The following is a 26088-nucleotide window of genomic DNA, read 5'->3' as shown; positions in this document are numbered from 1 at the left end:
CGCGCCATGCGCGCACGCTCCCAATGAAGCGTGATCGCGCATCGATGACGAGCGGCACGCCGAGGGAAAAAAACGAGCAAGCCAGGAAATCTCCCGGCTTGCGGCTCTAGCCTACTAAGGATAAAGTGTGTCGCCACTGTATTTCCAAAAAAATTCCCATTTATTTCCCTAAAAAAATCCAACAAAATGCTAACTCACAAACAACAGATTAAAACAAGCGTTTTATGAGATATACTCATGCACCGGACGAGGATACAGCTACTCAGCTCACTCCGTGTCGTCACCGCATGAATCTGCAGGGCTCCACTGGGTCTCCGTCCAGCAGGATCTCAGGAAGCGACACTGTGGTTCAGATAGTCCTCCGGAAACAAGGCTGGTGTAAGACAAGTTCTGGGTACAAATGTGTACTGTGTCTGAGCTGGAAAATAGCTGCCTCTTTCATATATTGAATCCAAGATGCAGAATGTAAGTGTCCACTTCAGCAACGCAACATACACCCTACGCGTTTCTTCACATTACGTGATTTCATCAGGGGATCCCTGAATTGTTGTGTGTTCTAGTTCACGATTTAGATCAGCTGCTTTATTATATTGTTATTATCTTTAGGTATCCATTGGTCAGTATAGCCTTATACCTAATTCTACTCTGTCACAGCTTTTTCGTTTTTAGTCAATTATACTATAGGCGTTACTCCAATTTGTTTCTGTTTCTGTCAATATATATATATATATATATATATATATATATATATATATATATATATATATATATATATATATATATTCCCCATTTATTGCTATCCCAAAAGGAGAAGCGCAGGGATTCACTGTCCGTTTTCACATTTGTATAGCCAATCTCTTTGCCAGCTGCATGCACCTTACATGGAGAAGCGCAGCGATTATATATTTGTTTTATACTGTGTGCTCATTTGCATGTCTTTTCCCAGAATCGCTTGCTGCACTGGAAGTGCTGTGTGCTGGGTGATAATGCTAAAGGGCAGCGTTGCAGACCTGTCTAAGACATGCAAATGAGCATACAGTAATATTTCCATTTTCTATATGCTTTGCTGTGGAGGGTCACTGACCCCCTGTCACTCTGCCATCGGCTCTCGCGCCCCCCTGCCCACCTTCATTCGCGTCAGATGACGCTACGTGGGCGTGTGGCAACGCAACACAGACGGCTGAATCCCGGTAAGTAAACAGTTGCAGGGGCCTCACGCGATCCCCCGGCATTTAATTTAAATGCCTGGGGGAAGAGCGTGGGGCCACTGCAACTGCCCGCACCCCCCCAGCACAATCTCCTGCCCCACCTGGGGGTCACGCCCCCCACTTTGCGCACCGCTATATGATGGTAAAAATAGATAAGCACAGACCAACACTATTATAACAATTAGCAATACTTACTAAATAGCATGAACCAACCATGCAATAATGGATAGGAGAATGAAAAGGTGGCAAAAAACAAATAACAAACACCCAAAAAACAAACAAACAATACAGAAAAGAAACGGGTAGGAGGGGAGGAAATGGATAACGAATGAACAAAAGGAATTATAAAAAGTAAAAAGTATGCCAAGATAAAAGTAAAAATGTATATTCATAAAAACGCTGGAGATTCAATGCAGCTTTCCACAGGAACAACTACCTGCTTTACAAATCTATAAGACAAAAAAGGAAAGCGCATTCTCTATAGCGCAAATCAATAAAATAAAGGTTTATTGTAACAAGATAAAAAATGGCAACTCACAAAAGTCGCTAAAAGTAAGCGTTAGAGAACTGTAGCAAGGGCCAGGGATGTATGATTCAGCCACACTCACGACCTGGGCCTTGCGGACAAACAAATGATGGCGTTCCGCTTCCGGGTGCATCTCAGTTAGATGTCGTGTCAATCCTCCTCCAGGAGAGATGTTACTGGCTCTAGAGTTCGACCGCTCTCAGCTCTGTGTAAAAGATGGCTCCTCACATGCAGTCCTCAAACCAGAAGGAAAGCCTTACGCGTTTCGTCATGTGGAAGTTTGCTTCTTCATCAGGGTTACATCACTGAGGGACGGGTAACCCTTTTATAGTCAAATATTGGACAGATGCCATGTTTTTCTTAAACACTTAGGCACAGTGGGGTCTATTCTAGTAGCTTCGATAACCAACTTATCAAGGATTTTGATCAGCTATCACCAAATTTTGCTAGGTAGCTATTCAGAAAGCCTTGATAAGTTTGTTAAATCGTGCGGGGAAAGCATTTTCTCACGATTTGTGGCTCCTGGCCAAACACATCGCACGGGAGCTAGCGAGAAGCCCAAACTCGCAATTTTGATAAAACCGTGCAATTCTAATAGCCTTGATAATCTTATCGGGGCTCAGGAATTGCGATTTTATCAAAGATTCATCTGGCCAGCTTAAGGGATGTGAGAGAGGGACTTTGAAAAAAAATTCATTTATTCTGCATTGGATTGATGCCAGGGGTCTCCGGAGCTGATACACATTGATACCAGCACCGGAGAACCCCGGCATCTATCCGATGCAGGAAAAATGCATTTACAGGCAGCTTCATTACCATAGTGGCTAATCGCTAAGGCAATGAAGGGGTTAACTACCAATGCCATGTTTATTGTGGGTAGCGGGGGTGGTTGAAGGTGGTATTTGGCCCATAGTTGGTGGTGTAGGCCTTGCGGGGGGTGGGGGGGTTGCGGGAGGAGTCAACCCCTTCATTACCTTAGCGGTTAATACCACTAAGGTAATGAAGGGGTTAACCCTGCTTCTACCCACTTGGTAGATATAAACACCCACCATGGGCCAAATACCACCTTTACCCACCCCCGCTACCCACAATAAACATAGAAGCAAATTCAAAACACAATACTACACAATACCCATTCATTGCCAGTTTGGTAACCTATGCCCTCAATAGGAGCAAAGATAACCCCAAATGACAAGGAATGGGCACCCTCTACCACCAACAACCATTACATTACATTACAATAATGGGCAAAATTACTTTTATCCAGATATGGATAAAAGTGCATTTTCCCATTCAAAATAAAACAGCCAGCAGCATAAAGTAAATAAAACTTGCACTTACCCCTGCCAGGATGAAGGCTGTCCTCATCACCATCCTCCACGTCCATGTCCTCCGTTGGCAGGAACACAACAATTAGAAATACAATCTAATGACCCCTAGCCCCATAATCACTTTAGCGGTTAATAACTGCTATAGTAATTAAAGGGTTAACCCCGCTACCCACCCGGGTGGCCTAACCACCCACCCAGGGGAAAATATCCTCACCTTTTACCCATTGATTGGCACAGTGGTACATCATGCCATATAATATGGACATGATAAGCCACTATAGCAGTCAATGGGCAACCTAAAAAAAAACAACAACGCCATAAAGACACAACAATAAAAGAAATAGACAAGCACCTAAACACAGAAGAAGAAAATAACTAAAAAGTCTAAACAACACATCAATAAAATTAATCTAACACCAAAACACCAAAAGAATATCATTTATGTAATCCCAAAATACAAGAATAATAAAATTAATCAAACACCTAACCAACAGAACAATTAAATAAATAAAACCCCCAACCAACAGAACAATTAAATAAATTAAACCCCTAACCAACAGAACAAATAAACAAACCGCCTAAACAATCCTAAAATGTATTAAAAACAAGCCCTACAAAAACATAACAATTTACTCAAAACAATAAACAGAAATAGAAAACATAACAATTAACTCCAAACAATCATTTGCCAAAAAAATCATTGCCTGTCACTGTATTTATCTATACCCTAAAGGGGCATAGATAAATACATTATCAGTCAATGGGCAAGCAAAAACATTTTTAAAAAAATACAATAAAAAAAATCTGAAAAACTAAAATTACATATTGTACATTTAATAATTTTTTCTTACCTTTAGAAGTCTTTACCCTACAAATCCCAGCGTATCAGGAAGCTCTCAATCTCTTCTTTTCTTCAATATTGAATCTTCCTTCGTTGTAATCCATAGTAAACCCCATGTTAAATCCATAAACTGATGTTGACTCTTCGGCTTCTTAAGCTAAAATCAGATAGAACAGGCCTTAAATAAGGTCCGTGATGTCACGGATTTGGGACAATTCGATTGGTTCCAGTACCATGTGACATGTCCAATTTTTTTAAAGGATGTGACATCACTTTAAGGGATGATGTCACATCCTTTGAAAAAAAATGTTGCCATCACATGGTAGAGGAACCAATGGGATTGTGAGAGTACCACGTGGTATATCTTTGAAGTCGCAAAATTCTGACGCGACAAAATGCGTAGGGCTTTCCTTCTGGTTTGAGGACTGCATGTGAGGAGCCATCTTTTACACAGAGCTGAGAGTGGTGGAACTCTGGAGACAGTAACATCTCTTCCGGAGGAGGATTGATGCAACGTCTAACTGTGGCTCACCCGGAAGGGGAACGTCATCATTTGTTTGTCTGCAAGGCCCAGGTCCCGGTCGTGAGTGTGGCTGAATCATACATCCTTGGCCTTTGCTACTGTTCTTTATCGCTTACTATTTAGCGACTTTTGTGAGTTGCCATTTTATATCTTTGTTACAATACACCTATATTTTATTGATTTGCGCTTCAAATGTGCCCTAATTATGTGCGATGGTGATAGGTAATGCAGGTGATGCAAATTAAAAAGGTATTATATTGGTACAAAAATCAATGAAGTGAGCAGATTTGGAATTTATGTAACAGCCCACAGATATTATAAATCTATATAAACCTATAACTTATCGCACATAATTGCAATGTAATTCAATAGAAAATATTGTTCAAACCAAACGATGAACTGGTATGTAGAAAGTAAATAGAAAAAGCAATGTTGAATACGACCAGGAGCAGGTTGTAGCTTCAATAATTGTGTTGCCACACCGGTGATACCTAACAAAGAAAAGAAAGAAAAAGAAGCGCAAGCTTCTTTTTCTTTTATATATATATATATATATATATATATATATATATATATATATAATCAAAAAATAAATAGATGATACCGTTCTGTGGCTAACGAAATGCTTTTATTTGTGCGAGCTTTCGAGATACACTGATCTCTTCTTCCGGCGATGTTACAATGAATGAAGCAAAAGGTATACTTAAAAACAGTGTCTCTTGGAATGTTATCTGTGCTGTTCCTTCCCCCGGTGTGGATGTGTTTTATGGCTAGAGGTGGGGATCGACGGGAAGCCGGGTAAGCGGGGGGGAACACCCCCACTACAATCTCCTGCCCCGCACGGGAAGCCGGGACAGGGCGAGAAGGGGGGAACACCCCCACTACTATCTCCTGCCCTGCGCGGGAAGCCGGGGCAGGGCGAGAAGGGGGGAACACCCCCACTACAGTCTCCTGCCCCTCGTGGGAAGCCGGGGCAGGGCGAGAAGGGGGTAACACCCCCACTACTATCTCCTGCCTGCGGGAAGCCAAGTTAAGCGGGGACAGGGAGAGAAGGGGGAACACCTGCCTCGCGTGGGGAGTAAGGGGGCTTTCAGGGAAGGAGAGTAAGGGGGCTTGCAGGGAAGGAGAGTAAGGGGGCTTGCAGGGAAGGACAGTAAGGGGCCGCAAGATGGAGTATTGGAGAGTACTTATCCTCCAACAGATCTCCGGCAGAAAAAATGGCCGCTCGTTGGGGGCTGGCTCATATAGAGCCTGGCCGCGCACCCACAAAGCCTGGGAGCGCGCGCCAATCAGCAGTCAGGTAGGGGGAGTTTTTTTTTTTTCAGCCAGCGAGAGCAGGGAAATTTAAGCTCGAGCAGGGGGAAATTTAAAAAACGAACACGTGTTCTGCTTGGGCCAATATTTACTCGCCCGGGGGTTAAATCCACCCGCCCCGGGCGTGTAAATGTATAGGATTGTCGAACACTGTATATATATATATATATACACATACATATATATACACATACATATATATACATACAGTTAGGTCCGGAAATAATTGGATACTGATACAAGTTTTGTTATTTCGGCTGTTTACCAAAATAAATTTAAGTTACAGTTAAATAATGAATATGGGCTTAAAGTGCAGTCTATCAGCTTTAATGTGAGGGTATTCACATCCAAATTGGAGAAAGGATTTAGGAATTACATCTCTTTAATATGTAGCCCCCTCTTTTTCAAGGGACCAAAAGTAATTGGACAATTGACTCAAAAGCTGTTTCATGGACAGGTGTGGGCTATTCCTTCGTTATTTCATCATCAATTAAGCAGGTGAAAGGTCTGGAGTTGATTCCAGGTGTGGCATTCGCATTTGGAAGCTGTTGCTGTGAACCCACAACATGCAGTCAAAGGAGCTCTCATTGCAAGTGAAACAGGACATCCTTAGGCTGCAAAAAAAAAAATCCATCAGAGAGATAGCAGGAACATTAGGAGTGGCCAATCAACAGTTTGGTACATTCTGAAAATAAAAGAACGCACTGGTGAGCTCTGCAACACAAAAAGGCCTGGACGTCCACAGAAGACAACAGTGGTGGATGATCGTAGGATCCTTTCCATGGTAAAGAAAAACCCCTTCACAACATCCAGCCAAGTGAAGAACACTCTCCAGGAGGTAGGCATATCATTATCCAAGTCTACCATAAAGAGAATACTTCACGAGAGCAAATACAGGGGGTTTACCACAAGGTGCAAACCATTCATAAGCCTCAAGAATAGAAAGGCCAGATTAGACTTTGCCAAACAATATCTAAAAAAGCCAGCTCAGTTCTGGAACAGCATTCTTTGGACAGATGAAACTAAGATCAACCTGTACCAGAATGATGGGAAGAAAAAAGTATGGAGAAGGCTTGGAATGGCTCATGATCCGAAGCATACAACATCATCTGTAAAACACGGTGGAGGAAGTGTGATGGCATGGGCATGCATGGCTTCCTATGGCACTTGGTCACTAGTGTTTATTGATGATGTGACAGAAGACAGAAGCAGCCGGATGAATTCTGAAGTCTATAGGGATATATTGTCTACTCAGATTCAGCCAAATACAGCTAAGTTGATTGGACAATGACCCAAAACATACTGCGAAAGCAACCCAGGAGTTTTTTAAAGCAAAGAAGTGGAATATTCTGCAATGGCCGAGTCAATCACCTGATCTCAACCCGATTGAGCACGCATTTCACTTGCTGAAGACAAAACTTAAGGCAGAAAGACCCACGAACAAACAACAACTGAAGACAGCTGCAGTAAAGGCCTGGCAAAGCATAACAAAGGAGGAAACCCAGTGTTTGGTGATATCCATGCATTCACGACTTCAAGCAGTCATTGCCTGCAAAGGATTCTCGACAAAGTATTAAAAATTAACATTTTATTTATGATTGTGTTATTTTGTCCAATTACATTTGAGCCCCTGAAATAAGGGGACTGTGTATGAAAATGGTTGCAATTCCTAAACGTTTCAAATGATATTTTTGTTCAACCCCTTGAATTAAATCTGAAAGTCTGCACTTCTATTGCATCTCGGTTGTTTCATTTCAAATCCATTGTGGTGGCGTACAGAGACAAAATTATGAAAATTGTGTCAGTGTCCAATTATTTCTGGACCTAACTGTATATATATATATATATATATACAGTGGTTGACAAATCACCAAAAAATCTACTCGCCACACAAAAAAATCTACTCGCCACTTAGTACCAAACGTGTGCTGCTTGGGCCAATATTTACTCGCCCGGGGGTTAAATCTACTCGCCCGGGGCGAGCAAATGTATAGGTTTGTCGAACACTGTATATATATATATATATATATATATACACACAAAAGGGACTGCGCTTGGGTATGAGATAATGACAAATAATAGAGTAAATAAAACAAATGAACAACCTAGTTAAATGTATCAATAAATAAACTCTTACTGGTATTAAAACAAAATGAACAATATATAAAAAAATATATAGAAAAAGGTTCTGTGGAAACCTATATAAAAAATGATATTGAATAAAAATGAGTCCATGGTGATATCAGTTCAATGTAAAAAGAAAAAAGCACAGGATTCAGGCAGGATTTAGGCAGCCTTCTTACAAGGGCACAACGACCTCCCCTCTCCACCTACATAGAATAAAGAAAAGAAAAAAGCGCCCGATCCTACGCGTAGGGCTAGGTGTGCTGTGGATATCCTAGTGTTGTTCGTGACCTGCCGTATATTCTTACAACAAGCGTGCAACGTCACAAGCTGTTCCGCTGTATCCGGCTTCCCCCACCTCCCCCGGTGGGAACCAGGGTCATCTGGTGGTGTGTTCCCGGGGAAAGAGTTCGTGTAGAGCCCGTCGGCGTGAGTTCCTGCTGGACGGTGACTCACAAGGGTCAGAGCGGACCTGGTGGAGTTGCAGAGCTGCAGAGCAGTGGAGCAGCTTCTCGTTGTACACTAGGAGCATGAGTATTATCTCATAAACTGCTGTTTTATCTTCGTTGTTTGTGAGTTCTATATATGAGCTTTTTTGGAATATTAAATACACTTTTGCACAGTAATGCAATAGGATCGGGCGCTTTTTTCTTTTCTTTTTATATATATATATATATATATATATATATGTATATATATATATATATATACACACACACACACACACACACACACACATATATACAGTTGTGTGAAAAGAAAGTACACCCTCTTTGAATTCTATGGTTTTACATATCAGGACATAATAACAATCATCTGTTCCTTAGCATGTCTTACAATTAGGTAAATACAACCTCAGATGAACAACAACACATGACATATTACACCGTGTCATGATTTATTATTATTTAACCAAAATAAAGCCAAAATGGAGAAGCTATGTGTGAAAAACTAAGTACACCCTTACTGCTTCCATAGGAAATAAGATGTTAAGTAGCAGACAGGTTCTGCTAATCAAATGCCCTTGATTAATTGATCATCAGCAAGTGTGACCACCTCTATAAAAGCCAAAGTTTTAGCAGTATGCGGGTCTGGAGCATTCAGGTGTATGTTAACACAATGCCAAGGAGGAAAGACATCAGCAATGATCTTAGAGAAGCAATTGTTGCTGCCCATCAATCTGGGAAGGGTTATAAGGCCATTTCCAAACAATTTAAAGTCCATCATTCTAGTGAGAAAGATTATTCAAAAGTGGAAAACATTCAAGACAGTTGCCAATCTTCCCAGGAGTGGACGTCCCAGCAAATTCACCCCAAGGTCAGACCGTGCAATGCTCAGAGAAATTGCAAAAAACCCAAGAGTTACATCTCAGACTCTACAGGCCTCAGTTAGCATGTTAAATGTTAAAGTTCATGACAGTACAATTAGAAAAAGACTGAACAAGTATGGTTTGTTTGGAAGGGTTGCCAGGAGAAAGCCTCTTCTCTATAAAAAGAACATGTCAGCATGGCTTAGGTTTGCAAAGGTGCAACTGAAGAAACCACAAGACTACTGGAACAATGTCCTATGGACAGACGAGACCAAAGTGGAGATGTTTGGCCGTAATGCACAGCGCCACGTTTGGCGAAAACCAAACACAGCATATCAGCACAAACACCTCATACCAACTGGCAAGCACGTTGGTGGAGGGGTGATGATTTGGGCTTGATTTGCAGCCACAGGACCTGGGAACCTTGCAGTCATTGAGTTGACCATGAACTCCTCTGTATACCAAAGTATTCTAGAGTCAAATGTGAGGCCATCTGTCCGACAGCTAAAGCTTGGCCGAAATTGGGTCATGCAACAGGACAATGATCCCAAGCACATCAGCAAATCTACAACAGAATGGCTGAAAAAGAAAAGAACCAAGGCGTTGCAATGGCCCAATCAAAGTCCAGACCTCAACCCGATTGAAATGCTGTGGTGGGACCTTAAGAGAGCTGTGCATAAACAAATGCACACAAACCTCAATGAACTGAAGCAACGTTGTAAAGAAGAGTGGGCCAAAATTCCTCCACAATGATGTGAGAGACTGTTATGTCATACAGAAAATGATTACTTCAAGTTATTGCTGCTAAAGGTGGTTCTACAAGTTATTGAATCATAAGGTATACTTAGTTTTTCACACATGGCTTCTCCATTTTGGCTTTATTTTTGTTAAATAAATCATGACACAGTGTCATATGTCATGTGTTATTGTTCATCTGAGGTTGTATTTACCTAATTTTAAGACCTGCTATGGAACAGATGATTGTTATTATGTCTTGATATGTAAAACCATAGAATTCAAAGAGGGTGTACTTTCTTTTTCACACAACTGTATATATATATACAGTATATACTATATATAATATCATACAAAAGAAAAAGGACCCAGTCTTGCAGCACTCAATCACTCGGAATGTAATGTTGTAAATTTAAAATATACTTTATTGATAACCTTGAATAAAAAATAGGGTGTTAAAACGTAATTAAATCATAATACATTTGGGTTATACTATATATAATAATTTATAAAATATTAGTGATTTTTTAAAATAAATTATACCATATCATACAAGAATCAAACCCAGGACCTTTCCTATTCTAGTTAAGGTATATATTTATAGGGTATGTCTTGTCACACCAAGCCTATGGTGTAGAGGTAAGAGGTAAGGCATTGGTATCAGTATTATGGAACATCCTGAGTTCGATCCCTGCACGTGTATTTTGCAAAATGTATTAATGTTCAATTCGCACATGGTGTGTGTATGTGTTCGTTAGTCAATAAAGCATTGAATGTTTAAAAAACAAAATGACGCCAAGCACGATAGCTGCAGAGAGAAGAGCACGTGGACACAGCCCCATTAAGTGAGCAGAGAGAGGAGAGTGATATCTGCAGAGAAGAGAGAGATCTAGATGCCGGTGACATTTTAACGCTGTCTCGGAGTTGTGGACCCAGAGCACCGCGTTATAACGGGGTTCAGCTGTGTGTGTATATATATATATATATATATATATAGAAAAGGTAAGGAGAACTGTATAGAAGTCAGCATAGTCTCTTTACTGCTTTAATTCTGTTGTACAATCAATGATGATATTGTCTAATGGGCAGTTAAGGTCTCAAAAATTGTAAGCATTTATTCTTGAAATAAAAAAAAAAGGTTACCGTCTCCAGCTAAAAACTTCTCCATGAAGTTCTCAAAGTTTGGTGACTTATTAATATGGATAATCATATTTTCAAAATGATAGTAAGAGTTCATAACATCCTTTGGATTCCTGGTCACATATATTACCTTAAAGAAAAAGAAAATAGTGCAGTATTGAGGCTATAACCATTAGAAAAAAATATATATTTTTTTCTAATTTACAAAGTACCCCAACTAACTGTACAGATGTAATATAGAAAACCACCTACAGCACTACATTGTGGTTTAATAGCATTTCATTTGTTAGTTGGGATTCACCGAAGGATATGAAGTACACATGTTTGAAATTACATTGGTTGCTGTGAATCTTGTAAGTTTGACAGCTTGTATTGTAGAGACAATGAGTGTATCTAGAGAGGTACACAGAATAGAATCCCTTTATAGGCGCACCGCAGACCGTTATGGAATAAATGTGGTCAGGGGAAAAAATGTGTTTAGCAAAATAATAAATATTTTAATCAAATTTTGTGATTGTGCAATAAAAATAGCAAATAATAAAAAAACAGTATTTACTATATTAAAAGACACTAGTTATGTCACAGAAGTAGGACCAGAGGAATTATTCTGGGCCCTTCAGCAGATATAGCTAATGTTAATTCACTGTGGTGCATTAGATGTTAAGCATATCTTTGTAGTACATCAAGGTAAATCAATGTATATCCTGTAGTGGATGTAAGCCACTCAAATGTGACATCTGGTGGTGCTGGAATGTATTACACCCTATGCCTTAAGCTTAGTTCTTTTATGTCTCTGGACTTTAGTGATGTCATAGGCAGTGTGTGGTCCCGCGAGTAGATGCACCGCCAGGATCAGCCATGCACCCAGCCACAGTAGACGGAGGGTCCCCAGCTGCTCTGTGTGGCCAGCTGGGTGAGTATTGTGTTGGTGGGGATATAGATATACCCTGATAGTGTGTTGTTACCTCGCTCTGATTATACGTATGGTGTTACGGCACTGATGGGGTTAATGCCCACCATGCATATAGAGATATTGCTCTGTGTGTTTTTAGCTGGTCGCGCAGGCACACTGTAGTTTTGGGACTATAGACAGACTTGTTTTAAAGGGGTCTGCGTTTATTTCGGTGAAAATTTGCCGTGTAGCCCCTTGCGCCCCTTGGTTTTTGCCCCGTGGACCCCGTGCATATACCCTGAAATATCGGGGAGTACACAAATAGTGTTATTGTGTCCGGCACTCTTCTGAATGTGCCTACTGGGTATGTATCTAATTACAAAGAGTATGGCTATATTTCAAAGAGTATGGCCATACATTTATATGCTCCGCAGTGTTTCATTCAAATCATTGATTCCTGCAGTGGCCCATAATAGCGGGAGGCAGTCCCACAATGTGGTGGCTTATCGGGTCATATTGTTACATGTAGTTACATGTTAAGGGAGTCCGAGGTACATAGAGGCTAGAGTAGGGCAGATATACGGTTAGTGGTCTAAGTGAATGTATATAGGCTAGTAGGCTAGTAGCACAGCCCTGTTAAACACAGAGCTAACACCTCAATAAGATATCGGCAGAGACCCGACATGCTGCATGTTTCGTCGCTTACTTGCGACTTCTTCCGGGGTGACCCCGGAAGAAGTCGCAAGTAAGCGACGAAACATGCAGCATGTCGGGTCTCTGCCGATATCTTATTGATTAAAATATTTCTACAGCAGTCAAGAGCATAGCTCTATGTTTTCACTGTTTCACTACAACGCTGCACAACAAGCTTGTAATTCATTATAAGGACCTTTGACTTGATACACCCAGTTAAAGAGTCTGTTAGGGGTGCAGAAATTTCTGAAAAATTGGGGATAAACCGCCTGTAATACCCTGCTAACCCCAAAAGGGAGCGGACCTGTGTCTTTGTCTGTGGGGTGGGGACTTCTTTATGGCGGCCACCTTGCTAGCTAGTGGCCTTACTATCCCTCCCCCAATGGCATAGCACAAGTATTTTTTAGTGGATTTACCCAGTGCACATTTTTTTGGATTTGCAGTGAGCCCTGCTTCTCTTAAGGACATTAGGACTGCCCTTAACCTTTTTATATGAGACTGCCAGTGTCTGCTAGAGATGACAATGTCATCCAAGTCGGCCGCGGCATATGTCCTATGGGGTCATAGTACCTTGTCCATTAACCTTTGGAACGTGTCTGGAGCCCCATGTAACCCAAATGGCATAGTGACGAATTGGTATAAACCGAGATGGGTGGCGAAGGCAGTTTTGCATTTGGATTCTTCCGCTAGAGGTATCTGCCAATATCCTTTCGTGAGATCTAGGGTGGAGATATACTCTGCTTTACCAAGAGAGTCAAGCAATTCATCCACCCTAGGCATTGGGTATGCATCGAATCTGGATACAACATTTACCTTTCGTAGATCCACGCAAAACCTCACCTTCCCACCTGGTTTAGGGACCAACACTATAGGGCTACACCATTTGCTGTGGGATTCCTCGATCATGCCCAACTCCAACATGTCTATTATCTCCCTCTCTACCATGTCTTTTCGGCCCTCTGGCAATCTATAGGGACGGGACCGTACTTTTACGCCCGGTTCTGTCTCAATCCTATGGGACACTTATCCAGTCTACCCTGGCAGCTCAGAAAAAAACATCTGGGAACTGGTCACATAATTCTAGTAGGTCTGACCTTTGTTCCGTTGTTAACTGCCCTCCCATGGGAACCTGATGGTCATTGTACGTACTACCGTTTTGAAGCTGTGGACCCAAATCCGTCTCTCCTTCCTGAGGGTGGATGAACAGCGATCTCATCGTTTTCCAGGGTTTCAGGAGGTTTACGTTGTAGATTTGTTTACCCTTCCTGGACCCTGGTTGAGAGATCTCATAGTTCACCTCCCCGGTGCGGCGGAGAACTTGGAAAGGACCCTGCCACTTCGCAAGGAGTTTACTCTCTGATGTCGGTAGTAGTAGCATCACTTGGTCCCCAGGTTGAAAGACCCTCAAGCGAGCATTTTGGTTGTACTGCCTCTCTTGACTTTCTTGAGCAGATTTGAGGTTTTCCTTAGCAAACCGACCTATCATGTCTAGGCGGTTTCTAAGGTCTATGACATTCTGAAGGGTATTCTTGGAGGGGGAGGGCTCCTCCTCCCAGGATTCCTTCAGAAGGTCGAGAATACCCCGAGGTTGGTGTCCATATAGGAGCTCAAACGGGGAGAAGCCTGTGGATGATTGGGAACTTCTCGTACCGCAAACAACAGGAAAGGGAGAAGTTCATCCCAAGCTCGCTTTTCAGTGTCCACAAACTTCCTAAGCATGGTTTTTAAAGTACGGTTAAACCTCTCTACCAATCCATCAGTCTGAGGATGGTAGACTGAGGTCCGGACGGATTTTACCTCCAATAACTTCAGGACATCCTGCATTAACTTTACCTGAAATTTGTTCCCTTGTCAGTTAACATTACTTGGGGAAGCCCTACCCTAGAGAACAGTTCTAACAGCCTGTGAGCAACCTGTTTAGCAGTGGCTGATCTCAAAGGGAAGGCCTCAGGATATCTGGTGGCATAATCTACAACAACGAGTATAAATTTATGTCCCTTCGCAGAGGGTTCTAAAGGTCCCACCAGATCTACCCCTAGTCTCTCGAATGGGACGGCTACCAAGGGCAGAGGGACCAAAGGAGCCGGCTTCTGTCCTTTTTGGCTAGTTAACTGGCATTCAGGACATGTCTCACATAGTTTCATGATGTCATCATGTATGCCTGGCCAATAAAACCGGGACGAGATGCGGCCCGTGGTCTTATCTCTTCCCAAATGACCATCCCATGGGAGCGTATGGGCTAGGCTGAACACTGTTTTAATTAACCCTTTAGGGACTAGCATCTGTCGAATGACCTCCCCTGTTTGTGTAACCTTATTCACACGATATAGGATGTCATTCAACAGTTCAAAATGTGGAAACACTCTTACACCTTGTTCATCCATTATCTTGTTGTTGACCTGTACCACCTTCTCAAATTGTCTAGCCAGAGCTGGGTCTTCCCTCTGCCTCTGACGGAAGTCAGGAAGATCCAGGTCTGGCAAAATTCCCGTATCTATCTGTTCCCCACCCTGGTCATCTCCGGCCATGACCTGCAGTCCTTTGGGCTGACTAATGTTACCAGGAGTCCCAGCCTTTCTTAACCAGTCCTCTTTTTCCGCACGTCTCTGTTTACGTGTCTTTGGGACGTGGTGTCTACGGGGGAAAATCTCTGGGGAAAAAGGAAACAATCTCCGGGCTTCTCCGGTGCCAGAGAAGTAGGCTCCGTAGGAGCAGGGGCCAACAATGTTTCGAAGTAGGGCCAGTCTCGGCCAAGTAGAACAGGAGCAGGTAGCCAGGGAGCAACTCCCACTAGTAGGCTAGCCTCTTGATCCTTGATACGCAGTTGAATGTTCGCCGTCGGGTAGCTCTTTGTATCCCCATGGATACACTCGATATTCCACGGCGAGTCATAGGATAGTCTGTTGCTTGGAATTAGGCCCTCTAGGATCAGGGTTTTTTCAGATCCCGAGTCCAGCATGGCTTTGACTATTTTCCCCTCCAGAGATGCTGGGACTAACCATGGATTGTGGTCCCCTCGGAGAGAAGCTGTGGCAGTGGTTCTGCCATATGAACAGTCCATCTCATCATCTCCGGAGTCCGCAAACTCGGTCGTCAGCGGAAGCTATCGACGGGGTTCGGTGTTGGGACCTCTCCGCTGTTGGATGGGATCCTCCCTTCTGGTTGGTGGTGGTATCCTCTCCACCGGATGGGTGACGGGAGTCCAGGTTCTCGGGGAATACTGTAGGTGGCGGCCTCCCTTGAGTGATCCAATGGCCTCGGACCCGGGATGGGCGTCCTGCGGGAGTTTGTACCAGGAACCCTCCGAGATGGGAAAGGGTCTTCCAGTCAGGGTTGACTGGATCTCCCGAGCTGGCGGGTTGTTGACCCCTCGATTGTCTGCTCTCCTGCCTCTGGCATCACCGGAAGCAACTGGTGTTTGCACGGACCATTCTCAGCTATCCTGTTGGGTTTCATCGCCAAGGAATTTTTCCACCAAGTGGACCGCTGAATCCAGGGAAAATGCAGCGTGTCTTTTTACCCAGGAGCGGGAGGAGAGGAGCAGTATCTGTATGAACTGCTCGAGCACAAACAGTTCAAGGATCTCTGCCTTGGTATGCTTCTCCGGTTGTATCCACCTGGTACATAAGTCTACTAAGCGGTGGGCTACGACCCGGGATCGGTCTCTGTTTGCATATTTGACTGTCCGGAACTGCTGTCGGTAGGTCTCTGGAGTGACGCCTAGGTGATCCAGAATAGCAGCCTTTAGTTGCTGATAGTCCATGGCCTCGTCTGCTTGAAGAGCCTGGTAGGCTGCCTGAGCTTCTCCTATGAGGAGTGGAGCCAGAGTCGTTACCCAGCGATCAACTGTCCAGCTGTGGGCCGTGCCTCTGGGTCTTCGGTTGGCTTCATTTTAGGCAGCATCACCGGTGGGTTATTTGGAATCTCTGGTCTGCCTGGGGCTGGGCCTTCGGCCAGCAGTTGGAGTAGCTTTTCCTCTCGCCGGGCCTGTTGCTCATCTTGCTGGGCTTGTCGCTCAGCTTGCTGAGCTTGATGTTCAGCTTGCTTCTCTGCTAGCTGGAGCTGTTGCTCAAGGAACTGAGAAGAAATTGTATCCATTTTTTTTTGTGTGGCCCTTCAGATACAGGGGCCATCCGATATCCCACTTCTGACACCACCTGTGGCAGGACGGCCTGTAGCCGAGGTCAGGGAACAGTCCACACGTGTAGTTTCAGGATAATGAAAATGTTTAGTGGCTTTATTTCTCCACAACATAACATAACATGTGGGTACACTGTCCCTTTAAACCAAAACAAAACCTGCTCCACATTGGGAGAACTGACTAACACACCAGGCCTATCTAGCAGGCTGGCTGGCTAAACCATTACCAAACCATAAGTGTATATTAAGTAGTCAGGAAAACAAATGAAAAATTCTTACTTTGGTTGAAGTAGTGACTTTGGTGAATCCGTCTGGCTAACAGCTCACCTAGCAGTGTGCTCTGGTCTAAGGCAGCCAGCTACTGCCAATAACAAGATCCTTTTCTACCTTGCTGGTTATCAGGTGTCAGCTTACCTCCTGATTACCTAGCTTCCTCCTGAGTTAACCTTCTGAGTGCTGGATGAAGCACTCAGACATATGTTTCCCAGGCATAACTGATAGGGGTTGACTTCACCCTGTCACCCCCCCCCCACGCATCTCACACCCCACTCACGCACCTCACCCCCTCTGGCCCCCATATCGGAAGCGGCATCGGAGGATGCAGGTAGGAGCCGGTGAACGGAGAGGGGGAGAGAGTCGTGGAAGCGGGCTCTGGGGGGGAGAGCGGAGAAGCGGGCTCAAAGGCGCGGCGGGTGGAGTGTGTGAGTCGGCGGGCCTCGTGGCTCTCACGCAGTGTGAGGAGCCTGTGAGGGCGTGTGTATTTGTGTTTGTGACGTAACCCCACCCCGCAGGCCAATCACAGCGTGAGCCACCGCCATCCACGTGAGCCACCGCAACCAATGAGCAACCTCACAAATCCACACACAACCAAATTTTCAGTTTTATATATATATATATATATATATATATATATATATATATATATATATATTAAGGTTATGGTGGGTAAAAAAAGTGACAAAAACCCTCCACAGTAACGCATATAGCAACTGTAAATATTGTCTAAGACATGCAAATGAATATACAATAATATTTACAGTTGCTATATTCTTTACTGTCGAGGGTTTTTGTCACTTTTTTTACCCACCATAACCTTAATAAGTGTGGTGATTACCTACTCTTAATCTCAAATGAGCAAATACCAGCAACCAACCTCACACTGATGATACCCATCAAGGTTGAAACATGTCTGTGAGTGGGTTTACTGGCTTTGCATCTCCCAAGCCCTTGCTTAAAAGCTTTGTCTAAAGCAGCATGCATTGGCTAAGGGTTGTTCATGTAATGTGAGCTTAAGATAAAAGGTGGCACTGTGTGCTCATTTGCATGTCATTTCCCAGAATCCCTTGCTGCAGTGGAAGTGCTGTGTGCTCGGCGATAATGGTGAAAGACAGGGTTGTAGATCTGCCTAAGACATGCAATATATATATATATATTTCTTATTGTTACATGTTTGTACATGATTACTAACAGAATGACAATAATCCATGTGAATTTCACACATTCCCTTAGTAATCATTGGGGAAATATTCAATGTTCATTATGAGATATCTGTAGATACGCTGTACAATGAGTCATGCGAGGGCAAACGTGTGTTGTATACAATTAGACCATCAATTTGTGAATTCTAATTGTTTTGGTTTACTACGTCAATGGCACATTGGAAGCAGTGAGTTTAAAATGAATACCACTTTATGAAGACTATTTTCCTTATACTGCCATGAATTCATATTTTCAAATCAAAGAGGTATGTGTTCACCCAAGGAAGCATCAACTTTTAGCAATGTCAAGATTCACAATTAATAAGTAATGACACTAAAGATTAAGAAAATACTCTTTCAAGTTTGTTTTTCTAGCCATTTGAATACAGTACAGAGGAACAGCGTGTTTCTTACTTTTCCTTTCTTGCTTCTCAGATCCTTTGGAAGAAGATGATACATTAAATTTGATGCAAAAAGGCGAGGTGAGGGAAGGGCAACGTAATCTACATATTTCAATTTATATTCCATCCATGGCACTCTTTCAGTCGTTACAATATTTTCTGTCCCATTGCGGTGTCCTTCATTGAAAATTAAGCTCAATATTTGCTGGCTCCAAGTGGAACCTGTGAATAAGTAAATATGTGCTTTTTAAATATATATGGATATCATAGAATTGTTTATAGCGCTCTCACTGCTTTAATTGAATGTCATGCTTTCTTTAAAGATAGGATCGTTCTCATTTCTCACTTTAACTTAATCTACAAATAGGTCTGTGAAAGTAATGTGTCTAAAAGTGTGCAAAATGTTGTTTATATTTGTCCATACAGCAGTATTATACATGTTTTCTTCAATAATCCTCTGCATACTTCCCACCACCAGCTACCACAATAGGTTACAAATGTAGCAGAGTCCCCCCTCCTTACCTCCGGTGAGGGGGAACTGCTATTTTATGCCGCCAGAGCTCCGCGCTGTATTGTAGGGCGGTGGGCAGCCGTTTTGGGAGTCGTGCATGCGCAGAATGGCAGGCGCGCATGCGCAGTGGGCAGAGTGCGGCGACATCTTAAACCGGCTCCGCAAGATGCAACTTCCAGGATCCTCTGGGGGGAGGGAATCATGTCTGGCCAGCCAACCAATTAGAGACTGCGAGGAAGGAGAGAAAGGATATCCTCCGCTGCAGGGAGCGTGCAAAGTTAGTCTGATGGAGGGTGGCAAGAGAGCAGGTAGTGAGTGTCCAGGGAGCAGTGCCCCTGGACTAGGCCAAGGTTTGCTCCCTTAGGCCCCAGCTAGGCCCTGAGTCACAGCCAGTTGAGTGTTATAGGGAAGGCCCCAGATAGGGACGCTTCCCCTTTAGTGTATTTCTGCACCGGTGACTGGACGGCCTCACAGTGCCCTGTGGCCTGGGTCCAGATCACAGGAAATAGAGACATAGAGGGCTATCCACTAAGCAGTGATAACTGATTTTAAGTGAGATAAATGGCTTTTAAGACTGATACTGCCTGCTGCGCGATTCATTAAGCAGTGATAAGAGTGCATTATTGGCCTTCAAAGGCATTTTTTCACCAAAAAAAAAAACTCAGAAAAAAACTTGGCTGATCAGGCAAAAAACGGCAAATGTGCCGTTTTTTGCAAGTCAGCACGATTCACTAAGCAGTGATAAGTAAATCATACTTGAAAAGCACACCAGATTTTTGCACAAGCTAAAGGCTGGCGCAAAAGAGATGGAGATATGATTTAAAGCATTGTTTATGTTTTTTCAAGCACACAATTAATATAAGATTCTGACAGGTGTCCCCGGGTAGTTCCCATGGGTGTCCGGGTGTCCTCGGGTCGTCCCCATGGGTGTCTGGGAGCCTCCAGGTGGACCCGTTGATATCTGTGGGCCCTCGGGTGGTCCCCGCGGATGTCGGGGGTCCCCGCTGGCCTGTGGTACCCATCGTGTGGAATTGAAATTAACACCCCCCCCACCCTGCCCCCTTCAGTACAAAAATGGTCAACATTACTATTATCCAGATATGGATAATAGTGCATTTGTCCATTAAAAATTAAACATTAATAAGCAGAAAGAAAAAAAATAAAACTTGCACTCACCCCTGCCAGGCTGCCACGTTGAAGGCCGTCCTCATCCTCATCACTGTCCATGTCCTCCGTTGCCACAAACAATGCAGTACAATAACAAATACAATCTAATGTCCCCTAACCCCTCAATCACCTTAGCGGTTCGTAACCTCTATAGTAATTAAGGGGTTAACCCCCGTTACCAAGCATAACCACCCTTCCCAAGCAACTACCACCACTCTCCACCCATTCATTGGTACAGAGGGTACATCATGCCCATATAATATGGGCATGATTTACCATTATAGCAATAAATGGTGAATTAAACAAAAACCAGGCCCAAAATAAAACACATTACATATCCAACTGAACACATAACACACACCAATAAAACATTTGATGACACAGTGGGCACATCCTGCCCATATAATTTATTGAGTTAACACTATGCCAGTCAATGGTTAATCTAAAAATTAACTACTACAAACAATAGCCAATGTAATCAAAACAAGCACCAAATAAACAAGAATAATTAAGTAAACACCACAAAATTAGCAGCAATCTATTAAGCAAATACGAAACAAAGTCCCCAATTAACCATTAAAACACCAAAATAAAACCATCATGAAATAAAATAAAGCTCCAAATAAACACCACCATTGAAATTAAAAATAGCAAAAATAATCTAATAATCTAATAATTTAATAATATTAAAAAGCAAACACCAAAAAGCCCCCTGAAATAATCCATTGAAAACACCAAAAAAATGCCATGAGACAAAATCAAACACACAAAATAAATGGCATTAAAAAGAAATACAAAAATCGAACATATAATCAGAAGACTATAAACAGCCCCCTATAGTTGCACTCAAAATAGATGACAAATAAGGTATATTGTCAAATAGTGGATAGCTGGATATAAGCCAAATCCATCACATAGGATTGAAAGCAACCAGGTCACTCTCAAAATAGAAAATAATAAAGACTTTAATAGTAATAATATAAAAATCGACGAAACACAATAAAAATGCACAACAGTGCATAAATAAAATCCCCTAATGTGTCAGGTAACGGTAAGTGTATGGTCAAATAATTGTACCAAGAGATACAGCTAATAGCCGGTCAAAAGCTAAATCAACAGCTGCTAAGTTGCACACACAGAAATGCAAAAAACGGGTATATATTTGCAAATAGGAAGTGGATAGACAATGTATAGATAATAGCCACTATATACACTGTGATAAGCTATCCCCCTGTATACACGAGGAATAAGTACAATCAATGTAGTCCCAATAGTGGATACGTGTGGGGTAGTGCAGTATGGTTGCGCTCACCACGAGGTACGCAGTGGCAAAACCCCACAAAGTATATGCAACAGCAGACCCAGTATGTAGCATACAACCTGGTGTCCGTAAAGCAGCCTAGGAACTCCGTGGGCAGGTAGGAGTTACCATTCCTCAAACCACAAGCCGCGCATGCGTCAACGTGATGACGTCACGGCGTACCCCGACGTACGTTTCACGCGTCACCGCACGCTTTCTCAAGGGGGAGGACGTTGACGTCAGGTATTTATGATTCTGTTAATTTGTCCAATTACATTTGAGTCCTTGAAATAAGGGGGCGCTGTATGAAAATGGTTGCAATTCCTAAACGTTTCATATGATATTTTTGTTCAACCCCTTGAATTAAAGCTGAAAGTCTGCATTTCTATTGCATCTCGGTTGTTTCATTTCAAATCCATTGTGGTGGAGTACAGAGCCAAAATTGTGAAAATTGTGTCACTGTCCAATTATTTCCGGACCTAACTGTACATCAGAATAAAATTACAATGAAAAAACTGTAAAATAAAAATAACATACATTCAATATTTTTTCTGACCTTTAGATGCCTTCACCCTCCGATTCCAGGGGTCTCCGGAAGCTCTTGAAACAATCCACGATCCCAAACAGCAACAGGTAAAAGCCAAAGTCCTTTTATTCTGTCTTTATCTTCATCTGTTAATTGTAATCCCTTTTGGGGTCTTCTATCTTCTTGTTCTTCTTCATCTGTAGCTGTATCTTTATCTTCATCCATCTTCATCTGTAATGCATTGTAATCCTATTGGTGGAGGATGTCTTCCCTCCTTGGCTTTTGCCGGCAAATGAGGCTGCACAGGCTTTTATAGGCCTTTGACGTCACATTTGTGTGCAAATAGTTCACACAACTCTCATTGGCTGTTAAAACCATGTGTCTTTTTTTTTTTGGTGACGTCATGTAAAGGGAGTGAAGCCAGCCAATCAGAATTGCTGTGCTTCCTTTTCCTTTAACATGACGTCACCAAAAGCAACATGGCTGTCGTCACATGGTACTTCTGTCAATTCAATTGGGAGATGTATATCCCCAATCTGCTTGGTTGTAGTAGACCATGTGACTCCCTTTGGCTGACGTCACATCCTTTCCCAAAAATTAGTTTGTTACATGGTCTTCTACAACAAGATTGGGGATACGTCTCCCAATCTGATTGGCTGAAGTACCATGTGACGGCAGCAATGTTGCTTTTGGTGACGTCATATTAAAGGGAAAGGAAGCAGAGCCATTCTGATTGGCTGGCTTCACTCCCTTTACTTGACATCACCAAAAAATAAAAGACACATGGTTTTCACAGCCAATCAGAGGTGTGTGAACCATTTGCACTCAAATGTGAAATCACAGGCCTATAAAAGCCTGTGCAGCCTCATTTGACGGGAGGAGGAGGAAGAAGATTATTGTATTTGTTATTGTACTGCATTGTTTGTGGTAACGGACGGTGATGAGGATGAGGAAGGCCTTCATCGTGGAAGCCTGGCAGGGTTGAGTGCAAGTTTTATTTATTTTCATTCTGCTTGTTAATGTTTAATTTTGAATGGACAATTGCACTATTATCCATATCTGGATAATGGTAATTTGACCATTTATGTACTGTATGTGTTAGGGGGCTGGGGGGGGGGTATATTTATTTCAAAGTATTGCCTGTTATGTTTTTTTGGGCACACGATTGGTACCGCAGGCCAGCGGGGACTCGCCGGCCTCTTGTATTAATTGTATGGTGAAAAAAAGGTAAACAATGCTTTAATTCATGACTCCATTTATTTTGCGCCAGTCTTTACCTGGTGCAAAAATCTGCTGTGCTTTTAAAGTACGATTCACTTATCACTGTTAGTGAATCGCGCAGACTGGCAAAAAAACGGTGCGTTTGCCGTTTTTGCCTGATCAGACAGGTTTTTTTTTCACATTTTCTGGGGGGTGAAAAAATGCCTTTTAAGACCAATAAAGCACTGTTATCACTGCTTAGTGAATCACGCAGCAGGCAGTATCAGTCTAAAAAGCCATTTATCTCACTTAAAACCAGTTATCACTGCTTAGTGCATACTGTAGTGCCCTGAGACATTTCTTTATGTCCAGTGAGGGCATTGTACATTTAATATAGCAGTAACATATTGACGTCTTGAATATAAGGAGTAAGAAACTCACCTGATTTTGGATATGCAACCAAGAATACATCACTGTCCTTAATTTCAAACTCCTGCAATGAATCAACGTATTCTGGTTTAACCAGCTGAATTGGGAAACAGAATCCTTTATAGTTGTACAGATTTGGATCACTTAACACAGGAGTAGTCATCGCCGTGATTAAGCAGCAGCTGTTACCTGTATTAAAAAGGAAAATACTGAATATGCAGTTGTGGTACTTCCACTTTACTAAATAATAATTGCTTATCCGTCCTCAAGAAAATGTCTGAGTGTATAATGATTACAAAGGGTATCACTAATTTTCTTGACTTTCCAAAGCATAAGGTCAGGATGATGATCTCTTGAAAAGCTCTCAAAGAATGGCCACGGATTTATTATAAACTTGTAATAATAGGGAGTGAAGGGGGGGAGGGATGGTAAGCTCTAGCTACTGTCTGTGATACAGTGCCAGGGGTGAGAGGATCATTGAACGTACAAAGTACTTGCCTAGACAAGTGAGAGAACCCCTTTTGAACAAGCACTCATAGTAGGATTGATACAAGTAATTAAAAATACCTTTATTAGTGTATGTGGGTAAAATAAGTGAAGTACATAAACACTCAACACAATTAAAATACGTATTAAACTTAAAGTCTCTGAGTCTGAAACGTAGACTAATGGAGGTGGTGTTTGAAGGAATATAATGTATCTGGCACCATGTGCAATGAAATCAAAATCAAGAGTTTTAATATTGCTGTGTAAAATAAATAGGGTGCCTCAGTGTGGTGTGTATATTGTAGTTGAAAAGGTCTGGTGTGTGTTACGTAGGTAAAGTGTCAATCACACCGCTTTCAAACCACATCTGATTAATATGTGGTTCTCTGACAGTATGCAAAGTGTAATATAACTAGTACATTACTGGCCAGACCAACATAATAAATGCTGAGTGTGGCCTAATTCGAATCGATTGTCAGAGAGACCACCAAAGGGTTAATGTATATCCTTCAAAACAACGCTGGATAAAATAAAATGTCAAAGAAGAAGGCTACTATGTAGCTAGGGGTAGTGAGGCTATATTGTGGGAACTATTAGTGTATAATAATGTTTTAATTGATTCCCCCTGGTCAGTATTTATTCCAAGGTTATTATAGCCTCAAATGAGCTCAACAAAATTTATATAGTAAATAAATATATAATGGAATGAATAACTGCTCGTATCCCCTGTGAAGGTAGCAAGTGTGTTAGTGTGACAGGCAGCTGAAGTTAACCTTTTGCAATTGGCCTTATTTATTTATTTGTATACCAGCAAGCCTATTCAGAAACACACTTGCTACCTTCACAGGGGATACGAGCAGTTATTCATTCCATTATATATTTATTTACTATATATATAGACACTGTTTTTAAGTATACCCTTTGCTTGCTTCATTCATTGTAACATCGCCGGAAGAAGAGATCAGTGTATCTCGAAAGCTCGCACAAGTAAAAGCATTTCGTTAGCCACAGAACGGTATCATCTATTTATTTTTTGATTATTGAAGCTCGGCTAACACGGTACTCATACCTCTATATATATATATATATGCAGTGTTCGACAATCCTATACATTTACACGCCCGGGGCGGGTTGATTTAACCCCCGGGCAAGTAAATATTGGCCCAAGCAGCACACGTGTTATTTTTTTTAAATTTCCCCCTGCTCGCGCTGAAAATTTTCCCTGCTCGCGCTGGCTAAAAAAAAAAAAAACTCCCCCTGCCTGACAGCTGATTGGCACGCTCTCCCAGGCTTTGTGGGTGCTTGGCCAGGCTCTATATGAGCCCGCCCCCAACGAGCGGCCATTCTTTCTGGCCAGAGATCTGATGGAGAGTAAGTACTCTCCAATACTGATTCTTGCAAGCCCACTTACTCCCCGCTTCTCATGCGGGGCAGGTGTTCCCCCTTCTCTCCCTGTCCCCGCTTCCCGCCGATCCCCACACGGGGCAGGATATTGCAGTGGGGGTGTCCCCCCCTTCTTACCCTGTCCCCGCTTCCCGCGTTGGGCAGGAGATTGCAGTGGGGGTGTCCCCCCCTTCTCGCCCTGTCCCGCTTACCTGGCTTCCCGTCGATCCCCACGTGGGGCAGGAGATTGTAGTGGGGGTGTCCCCCCTTCTCGCCCTGTCCCAGCTTCCCACGCGGGGCAGGAGATTGTAGTGGGGGTGTCCCCCCTTCTCGCCCTGTCCCGGCTTCCAACGCGGGCTGGAGATTGTAGTGGGGGTGTTCCCCCCACTTACCTGGCTTCCCGCCGATCCCCCTGCGGGGCTGGAGATGGT

General features: G+C 42.8%; 1 protein-coding gene across 2 annotated transcripts in view; it reads right to left on the bottom strand.

Annotated features, from left to right (window-relative positions):
* The window catches only part of LOC142493540 (amine sulfotransferase-like), an 88427-nt gene that overhangs the window by 19552 nt on the left and 42787 nt on the right, over positions 1-26088 (bottom strand). For both annotated transcript variants that reach the window (XM_075597715.1, XM_075597713.1), the window contains exons 2-4: positions 23801-23977; positions 18669-18877; positions 11055-11181 (exon numbers count right to left, since the gene is read on the bottom strand). In XM_075597715.1, coding sequence (XP_075453830.1) covers positions 11055-11181; positions 18669-18877; positions 23801-23951 — 487 coding nt within the window. In that variant the 5' untranslated portion in view covers positions 23952-23977. The remainder of the gene's footprint in view (positions 1-11054; positions 11182-18668; positions 18878-23800; positions 23978-26088) is intronic.

The sequence above is a fragment of the Ascaphus truei genome, chromosome 4 (genome assembly GCF_040206685.1).
Source record: "Ascaphus truei isolate aAscTru1 chromosome 4, aAscTru1.hap1, whole genome shotgun sequence".
NCBI lineage: Eukaryota > Metazoa > Chordata > Amphibia > Anura > Ascaphidae > Ascaphus > Ascaphus truei.
Note: the sequence above shows the minus strand (reverse complement) of the source record. Positions and strands in the feature narration are given on the sequence as shown.